This window comes from Agrilus planipennis, unplaced genomic scaffold (genome assembly GCF_000699045.2).
Source record: "Agrilus planipennis isolate EAB-ADULT unplaced genomic scaffold, Apla_2.0 scaffold174, whole genome shotgun sequence".
In the NCBI taxonomy this organism is placed as follows: domain Eukaryota; kingdom Metazoa; phylum Arthropoda; class Insecta; order Coleoptera; family Buprestidae; genus Agrilus; species Agrilus planipennis.
The window spans coordinates 450,929-460,732 of record NW_020438963.1 but is presented as its reverse complement, the minus strand read 5'-3'; the positions used below and the strand labels follow the sequence as shown (position 1 = coordinate 460,732).

Sequence of the window (9,804 nt, the reverse complement as noted above, 5' to 3'; positions counted from 1 at the left end):
GCTTCAGAAGCGCTAGAAAAAGTAATCCGTGTGAAAGGTCTCTTAGAGATAGTGAGACCATTTCTAAAAGACGTATGTAAAAGTACATGTTTGAATTTTGTCATGCACGGTCACTATAGTTGAAATGCGGTGATCTAATTGGTTCAATAGCACCCCCTTCTGCATTTATTTGACGGTTATCGTTAGAATCATGAGGTTAAAGTAGGAGAAGACAACACTTATGAAGTGATTCCTACGGTAGTCATATGATACTAAGAATATCCTTGAAATGGACCAGGGAATGCTATTTAACCACTCAGAGTGCCAAGTTGTCTGATAGAATTGACACATGCATTCTTCAGTACGTAGATACTTTCGTTAGCTTCAGTTTATGGTTTGATATTAATGTCTGAACTGCACACCTGAATTAAGTTCAGGTACTTAGGTATATGTTGTATCAGTTACTATATTGGAAAAGGGGAAATATTTTGAAGAAAACAAAAAAACAGTTGCCATAATGAACCCACGATCTAGAATTTTACGTCTTAAACAACTGTGCTGTTTATAACTAGCTCATCATCATCATAAGGTCGTCAGCCCTAAGACTGGTTCGACACGCACCTTTACTCTTTCCTATCCTGAGCTAATCTTCGCATTTTCCTAAAACTAGAACAACCCACATCCTTAAATATTTGTGAACAGTAATCTAATCTAGGTCTACCATTACTCCTTCTAACTCCTGCTTCTGACCTTCATGCCTAAGAAGGTGTCCTACCAACGTATCTCGCCTATTTTTTATTAACTTAGAGTCCTCTGTTCTCCCATTCTTTTTAATTCCTCTTCATTTCTAACCTTCTCTATCGACAGTATCCTCATCATTCCCTTGTAACACCTCATTTCGAACGCTTCTAACCTTTTCTTTTCAACCCCTCCCACCGTCTATGTTTCGCACCCGTACAGCGCCGCGCTCCAAACATACACTTTTAACAATCTTTTTCGAATTTCTGAATTCAGTTCGCGAGCATAGAAGTGACTTCTTTTTATTGAAGGCGACACCACCCTGAGCTATCCTATGCTTTATATCCCTACTACTCCTTCCGTTCTGACTTATCTGACTTAGATACTTAAAATCAGTCACTTCTTCTAATTTTCGTCTCCTATCTATAAATTTGATGTTTCTCTTCTTGTTCCTCCCTTGCTACTGGTTCATTATTCATGTTATTATTATTATGGAGTCATTACATAATCCTAAACGATCCATAATTTTGACCTGGGTAATAAACCGAGCTAACCGACGTTTTCATGCTAGTAGGTAAGTTACAACGATTTATGGTCCGATTCTAATATTACAATTATAATATTTACCTGTCGTAAAAACATATAATCTGGTTGATACTTCGGTGGCATGAACATGATCAGGATTCTGTCGAAGAATTGTAGTCCTTTTAGTGACGAGACTCCCATATACAAAAATACTCCGAATAATACTGGCATAGGAATATGTTTTAGAATTGGTGTTAGGAACACTGACAGGCCAATTGTTAAAAATATTAATATGTGCGTTACTCTTTGTTCTCTCACTCCGAGGAACTGCGGCTTCTCCCCGGGAGCCGCACATTCAGATTCCAACTTTAACGAATTAACGTGATTGATTGACAGGACAGTTGCTGCAACGAACCACGGTAATCCCATCAGACTGCATATTTCAATGAGAATTGCCAAAACGAACAGGTCCAAGTGATATCCGCAACCCTTTTTCAGTTTGTTCTCTTTCCTGTTAATAATAACAGCCGAAATTTGTTGATCCATGAATATCAGGATGGTGCCAAGGAGAGCTGGCAAAAGTGCCAAGAGGGCAGTGTATATTGGGTTCCCATTGAACGGCGGTATCACCCAACCTCTTGTACTCAAAGTGGGTTTAAATTCCTTCGGTACTTCAAGTTTCGGGGTTGGGATGTTTACTTTGAAGTCCAAAAATGACATTGAAAAGATTGCTATTATTACGGCAAAATCACTGACAAACTGTCGTACCTACAATTTCAAATAAAACGCGAATGAGACACTGCACAACAAAAAAATCGGGGAAAGCTGGATTTTTGTATAAACCTCATTCTTTGGTGGTTCTAAATATAATTCCAAAAGTCTTCAACGTTAAAAATCACAAAAAAAAGGGTTACTTAAAAATATTTACCTTTGCAGGAAAAAATAAGGCGTTTTTAAAATCTTTCAGTACAACGGATAGTAAGAAGGTTCCAATATACAAAAGAATTGACATTAGGAACACATCTGGAACATATTCAGATGTAGAACAGCCCTCTCCCACCAACGTGCCGTTATAGCTCTGAAAGTACGACATAAATCAAATAAAGAATTACGATGCTTTCTCATGGACTTACAAGGCACGTTGTCCTATTAAAATGTGACCAGTCCATTTCAGGGTGTCCTTGTTGAGCAATTTCGTTTGGAATGCAATAACATTTAGATGGTATATTTGTAAATCCGCTAGTATTGATCGGGTATCTTTTACCAATTGAAAAGACATTTTCCACTGACTAGAATAAAAGCAAATACTTCATACATGGAAACAAAGTTGATAGTACTTAGTACAATAAAACTGGTCTGTCATGGTTCTTATCAAAAAATAAAGGATTAGGTAACAAGACCAAGACTAAGAGCCTTTTCACACTAGCTGCATTTTGTAGCGCTCTAGTTGTGTTACAGTAGTGTGACAGTTGCTAGTTCGTATGTACAAAGACCGATTTTTTGCGGCCGATTTAGTAATGAACTATTTCAAATTTAACAGTTATTAAAATGAAGTCGCAGAAGGAAGACGAAGAGGAGCGCTTCTGATAAATTAAAAAAAGAAAAATATAAAGAATCGGAAATATTGGGTCGATCCTTACAACAGCAATCGATTGATAAAAGGATTTCTATATATCTTTCCAAGATTTATATCGAAATATATATTTCTTCTTCCCATGCTTTACCTTATATAGTCTGTATTGCAGCTATTCCAAATGCAGTCTTTGAGATTATGAAATTTTCGACATCGACATTGTCCATTATCTGTCTTTCGCACTACTAAAAATACGCCAGTGTGGAACCGTTACCTTAACTAAATTTATTTCTTAGTAAAGTGCAACAACAAAAATCGTGCAACTGTGACGCTTCAGAAGCGCTAGAAAAAGTAATCCGTGTGAAAGGTCTCTTAGAGATAGTGAGACCATTTCTAAAAGACGTATGTAAAAACAACTTTAAAATTCTTGCTAATTATTGAATTAGTTCTATTGAGGGCGTCTAAAGCCTTTTAAAATAAAATAATTTTATTTTGTAAGTAATAAAGATGCTTTTATGTTCTAAATTGTTACAATTACTAAATATTAATTATTATTTAGAATTGCTAAATAGGAACATGTAAATATATCCTAAATTGAAAAAATAGTTATGTGAAAATAATCGATAATGTGATTAATCAGAAAAATCGATTTTTTTACTTAATCGATTAGGAGCACGTAAAAATGAAACGAAAAAATTAATCAGTTACTTTTTAAAAGTTGGAAATAATCAATTTATCAAAAGTCTGTAAATATAACGAAACTGCAACTGCATTATTTGATTGCCTAAAACAATAAATAATCATCACAGTCTTTGCCGCGGTTTTATTTTACTCATACAACTGTGAACGTTTGAAGTTTCAGAAATAAAAAACTTCAACCACTTTATGATATTATGTTTCGTACCTTATAAATAAAAATAAAGGCTATCAGAGTTGCAAAGTTTTCTTCAGTAAACCTCGTAATATAGCACACGGATGCGCTGGCGTCAGTAGCCACTAGGATGAACAGAATAACTGAAATCCATGTTCCTATCCAGAAACGCAGCGACATATAGTCCCATCCGATTCGTAAACAAAAATCATAGACAATCGTTTCAAACACTAATACTGGCCCAGTGGATCCCAATATGGTCAAAGGTTGACCAGAAAAGAATCCATAGACGATGCCGCAAACGAAACCAGACACAAGCGATTCCATGGCAGCCATATTTTTGCCTGTGGCTTCAGAGAGTAATCCTCCGAATGTAATTATAGGAGACAGACAAGCAAAATACAAAAATATCCATGTGGCAACACATTGTAAAGATAAAGCGTCTTTAAAATCAGACAAATACCATGGCAATTTTCTTTTAATGTCGTTTTGCAGTCCGCCAAACAGTTTTCCGGTTCTCGATAAACCGTTCTCTTCTCTGTACCTCTCTTCTTCGTCTTCTTCATCGATTTCAGCTGGAGGTTTCTCGGGTGGAGGTTTCTTTCGAACATCTTGAGACGGAATGGCTGCTGGAGGTTCTATTCGAATCGCAGGATCCCATTCGGCAGGTGGAAGGACAGTAACCGCATCTAAAAATTCGTCTATGCCGGCTAGGAGGTGGTTCCTGTTTTTTGCTTTGTAAGCGACTTCGTGGAATACCTCGTCCGACATTAAGGTTGCCATAGCCCTTCCAACTTCGTGGTATCCTGAATTCATTGCTGGAGGATAGAGAAGGACGAAAATAAACCGTGTTGGAACGGGAACTTCTGTAAGATCGCCCACCACTGCGGACGTGTTTAGACGAAGAAATGCGGCGAGGGGTTTTTCTAAAAAGTCCACCTCGCCGACAAGAATGTTACTTGCTTCCGAACCTGGCGGTATTTTACGCATAAACTGAAGATTGTGATGGACAATATCCCCGTTCATTGAACCCAGGTCGCCAGTGCTGTGATTTCGGTGGATTGACGTAGCACTCGTGCTCTTTGTCAAACCCTCCGATTTATCGCCACCTACTACAAAAAAGAATTTCGTTTTATGCCAAACGCTGCATAAAATTGGAATAATTTTAAGCACACCAAACAAGCAAAAACTTTAATGGTTAATGGTAAAAGCAAGCCAATTATCAAATACTAACTGACTACATTTATGAATGATTTATACCGAACAAACCTTTTTATTTTAACTGCAATTAGATAGTAAAAGTGAAAATAAGTCAGAAATTATATTAGTTACTGATAATGGATGCATGTTATGATACCACTTGGAAATATACCTATGTATGATTAACTGACAAAATTAAAAAAAAAAACAAAAACTTGGATGTTTTACACACAGCATGCGAGCTCGCTACGTAATGTAAAGGATTGAAAAATTATGAATGGCTGTGATGAAATTTAATTTTTCTTCACAGCCAACCATGACAACAGCAAGTACACATATGTTTATCTGATTTAATTGTTTTACCCTGGCTGTGGACCGTAAGAAATTTTCCAAATTCGGGTGTTTTTCCGGTGTATCCGAACGAAAATGAATGTGAATGATCTTCAACTGCAATACAAACATACACCTGAGTCCATACGTACATACATATAAATCTGTTACTCGTAACATAGTTTTAAGGGAAAGTAAAAAAAATCGGTTTCAATACGAAGAGGAGTCACAAGAAGTTACAATCGTGGGTGCAAGTGTAAAAAGTGTGTGCTAGAGTTGGGAATAGATCATATAACGAAATAGTTGATAATACAGTCCTGGATCTGACCTTTTTGCTCTTGTTGATGCTGGTTGCTGATGGTACACCACGTTGAGAAATTCTTCATGTGAGTTACGTATTCCGCTGCGAAATAATACTAACTATAACCTATATGCACATATAATAATACGAAACATTAATGTTTAGTGGAATAAAAATTTTTTGCATTATTGCCATTCGCCATTTTGGGTCCAACCAAAAGAAATGTCAGCCCTCGGTAGAAAATAGGTCGGTACTTAATTGGGGATTTTTTACCTTTACAAATTACTTATTGAAGGCTTTATTTGTCCATAACAAGTTTTATATTTAACGCTGTTACTTTTTAACTCCTTTTGTAAACGAAATTTCTAGATTAACTCTTTCAAGCATTTGTTTTCGAAATTCGTTAAAATTGGATCGTGAAATTGCTCATGGATTTGTAAAGTAGCCAATAGTGTTAATGGTAATTTTATTCGAAATAGGCCCTAATTCGAAAATAGACTCGCAAGTCAATTTACACCGAAATTAACTGTAATTCGCATTGCGATCAATTACCGTAAATTGCCCTAGTACTTTTCTGCATAGCGGAATTCGCAACACGAAAGGTCGAGGTCATTCATTTGGAAGGAAATTGTATTAGGTAGGTACCTACCTGTGCAAAAGCCTGTCTACATCAACATCCAAAGAACTCAAGAGCAAATAAAAAAATTGAAAATTCTCAAAAGTTGCTTTATAAAAATTCTAGTGCGATCTCATCAACATAGCAAATGTAATTGATTGTAACGCACCTACTGTGAAAAAAATTTTCCTAGTAAAGAATGCAAAATAAAATAAAACACGATTGATTTTATAACATTTTCAAAGTTTTCGAAATGCTTATTCGACTTCTGTTTACATCTACATTACTTTTTTTTAGGTCAATTTATAAAATTAAATATAGATCGGGCGAAAACGGCACAAGTTTATGGTTTCTCGAATAAGTAAGGGTTTAGGTGAGAAGTAGCGTTTGAGAATAAGTGATACTTCATTAACTTTATACTGTCTTACCATTTTCGCAGAACGAAAGTAGGAAAAAAATTCCGATAATAATATTTACCAAATTTCTGCTGATTGAATCAGACCAATCGAAAAGTTGTGTCCCTCGTTTTGTAGAGAAAAATGTTTCCTTTTGAGAAAAACACGTTTAATAATTAGATTGGTACAAACCTAAGAAAACTGATATAAAGTTCCTAGTATGTGTATAAAAATTCGATATTTATCAATTTAAACAACTTTTTTATTGGTTTTCAAGGTCTTTCTTACGGTCCAATAGACACATATGGGGTTGAAATTTATGCCTCTAGACGTGAAATAAAAAATATGGCTTTCATAAAATTCTTATGCTTAGTACTACTTGTTATATAAATAATAGATTTGAGTATTTATTTGTTGAATTTTTAAGGATTTGGTCGAGTGCGGATATATACTTATTATGAATCTGATAGATAGACTTTTTCATGTCAAAAGTTTAAAAAAAATGAAGAAACATCAAATATTAAAAATGAGAGCACTTTCAGAAAAACATTCTGAGACGTTTTTCAAAAGACGTATATAATCGATTCCTGAAGCATGAAAACGAACATGTAGTTAAGAATCACCCTTGAGAAACCGTAAATAGTCATACGCAGGGTGTAGAAGTAAATTTAGTTTCTTTAAATAAAACTTCGCTATATAATGATGGAAAACAATCTATGTTAGGTTATTTGAGTTTTCATTAACAATTCTTAGCAGGAAGCAATGATTATCTGAAAAAACTGCGTACACAGAAAATAAGGATACAAAGGATAATTATGTATGAATGTTAGAGATATGAAAAATGAGCTCATGTACGCATTTTTCATTGTGCAGACTTAATTATCTTGAAACACTCTCCATCTATTTTTTGTAGTTTTTCCATTAGGCTAGATATTATTAATGTAGTACGCATTTCATGAGTGGGTTCGCGCACATGTTTTTCATTACAATTATGAATGAATTGAATCATTTATGAAATTCCATAAACTGAATGAAATGTTAATAGGTACTGCTACAGTTAACATAGTTATGCTTTAAGACGTATAGACAGCATTAAATAGTTAAAAGTTGTACAGAATGTTCTGATTCTGATGACACAATTGCTTGTATCTTTACAGTATCCAAACATAATATTTTATAAATTTTCATCAGATAAGAGAACTCCTGTAAGCCAAAATAGTTAGTCTGCAATATTAGTTAGTACCATCACCAGCACCTGGGTTAATTTGTTAGAAGCTGATAATCCACCACCACATTAATAATAATTGTTTTTGTGTCTGACCTGTGAGAGAAACATAAGAACCGTTTCGTTTATGACTGGAATCAGTTCTAACAACTGTTTCGCTTGGAGTAGCGTTTTTCCGTTTCTTTTTAGTGGATGAACGTCGTGTAAGAGGCAAGCAGCCACCTAAAAAGGATTCCTAATCTTGAGATAATCTTTTGCGAACTGTTTCGGTTTTCGCTTTAATGATTGCAAGTAGAAGTAGCCGAATACATTATTATATTGTGACAAGCATTTTAAGTAGAGTTGAAGCCAACTTCCTAGACAAAAATTTTTTCAGTCTTTCAGCGTCTCTGAGAGCGACTCTCACAGTCTTTCACAGAATCTCAGTTATTGCCTAGGTGCTTTTATGGATCTCTCACAGTCTCTGTATGAGAGACTTAAACGATAAAATTGTTAATTCAGAGATTCGAGTCTCTCGTTCAAAGATTCGAGTCTCTCGTTCAGAGATTCGAGTCTCTCGTTCAGAGATTCGAGTCTCTCGTTCAGAGATTCGAGTCTCTCGTTCAGAGATTCGAGTCTCTCGTTCAGAGACTCGATACGCAATGAGGATCTCTCTATGAGCTACTCGAGTCTCTCGTTCAGAGACTGGATACGAAATGAGGATCTCTCTATGAGCTACTCGAGTCTCTCGTTCAGAGACGCTAAACAGTTTTTTTGACAGTCTCTCCACAGTCTCTCTCAGCGACACCAGAGAGACTCGATGAGAGACGGAGATTCGAGTCTTGCTTTCAGAGACTCTGAAAGACTGAATATTTTTATCTCGGGCTTGCATGGACCATGAGTGAGCCACAGGCCACGTAGTTGTAGATTTCAATTTCCATATGGGTAACCCAAATCAATGTTTTTGAATCGTACAATATGAATGCAATAATGTCTGCTCCTCGCACATCTCGCGGCCCATGAGATTTTGAAATACCTCTACATGACCTATCATGCTGTTTGCATTTTAAGAACTTTAATTTGTTTATTGTTGAAATCTCAATAACAATACATTACCCAAAGGATCGAAAGGTTAAAGAAAAAATAATGAATACGAATTTTGTAGAACTTTTTACAAAGAATGAAGTGGCTTAGGCCGCAGCCCTGGTGTAAAGGAGAAAGGCCCTATACCTACAATTTGTACAAGCCCATTTTATCACCTTTATATATGTATTTATTACACCCTGATGACTTCGGGAATTACCTTAATAACGACTTCTCTGCGAGTCACATAAATTAGTTCAGAAATATTGACTTCAACGTTTCTTTGGTTTAGTCACGCAAAGTTATTGTAGTAGCAAAAATAACATTGTAACTAGGCTACAAAAAATTCTAATACCTGTGTGAAGAACATAAAGCAAACAGTTTAAAATTAGTTATATCTGAGTAGTTGATAAATTTAATTAACGTTTACCGATTTAATTTGTGATTAACAGCATATCTTATATTGTTCCTAAGTATAGGTAAAAGACTTTTCTTATTATAAAACAAACATTTATTTTCTTTATTTGTTTTAATTTTGTAATTTGAAATACTTACTTACTGAACAATTTTTGTGCTTTATTTCTGTATTTAATTGACACCGTTAAGAGTAATTTCCCCTAACGCGTAATAAGTTTTTTCATTCACTTCTTCTTCTTCCGACTTCCTTTCTCGAACCCTAATAACTGCTTTCACCTCATCGTCCGAGGTGTAATAATTACCCTTAAGTAGAGAAGAAAAATAAAAATCACAGGATGCACGATCAGGAAAGTAAGGAGGGTGTGGGATCAGTTCAAACTTCAGGTTTTGAGGAGCAGTTTAAGTTGCGCGCTAGGAGTTTGGAACAGCTTTGTCATATCTCTAATATAATTTGATGTCAGAAGTGTTTTAGAAACATCTCTCGTCCACACTCGCGCGTTTAAAACGATTCCACACCTCCCTTACTCTCCCGATTTTGCGCCTTGCGATTTTTATTTTTTCTTCTACTCAAG

At 35.5% G+C, this 9,804-nt stretch overlaps 1 protein-coding gene across 6 annotated transcripts in view; it reads right to left on the bottom strand.

Annotated features, from left to right (window-relative positions):
• Positions 1-1,281: 1,281 nt before the first annotated feature.
• The window catches only part of LOC108739213 (sodium bicarbonate cotransporter 3), a 71,234-nt gene continuing 62,711 nt past the window's right edge, over positions 1,282-9,804 (bottom strand). For 4 of the 6 annotated variants that reach the window (XM_025975255.1, XM_025975254.1, XM_025975253.1 and 1 more), the window contains 5 exons: positions 7,850-7,975; positions 3,720-4,798; positions 2,376-2,531; positions 2,171-2,320; positions 1,282-2,010 (listed from right to left, as the gene is read on the bottom strand). In XM_025975255.1, the coding sequence (XP_025831040.1) occupies positions 1,297-2,010; positions 2,171-2,320; positions 2,376-2,531; positions 3,720-4,798; positions 7,850-7,975 (2,225 nt within the window). In that variant the 3' untranslated portion in view covers positions 1,282-1,296. Of the gene's footprint in view, positions 2,011-2,170; positions 2,321-2,375; positions 2,532-3,719; positions 4,799-5,249; positions 5,334-7,849; positions 7,976-9,804 lie in introns of all 6 variants that reach the window. The other 2 variants (XM_025975257.1, XM_025975256.1) reach the window with 2 other exon arrangements.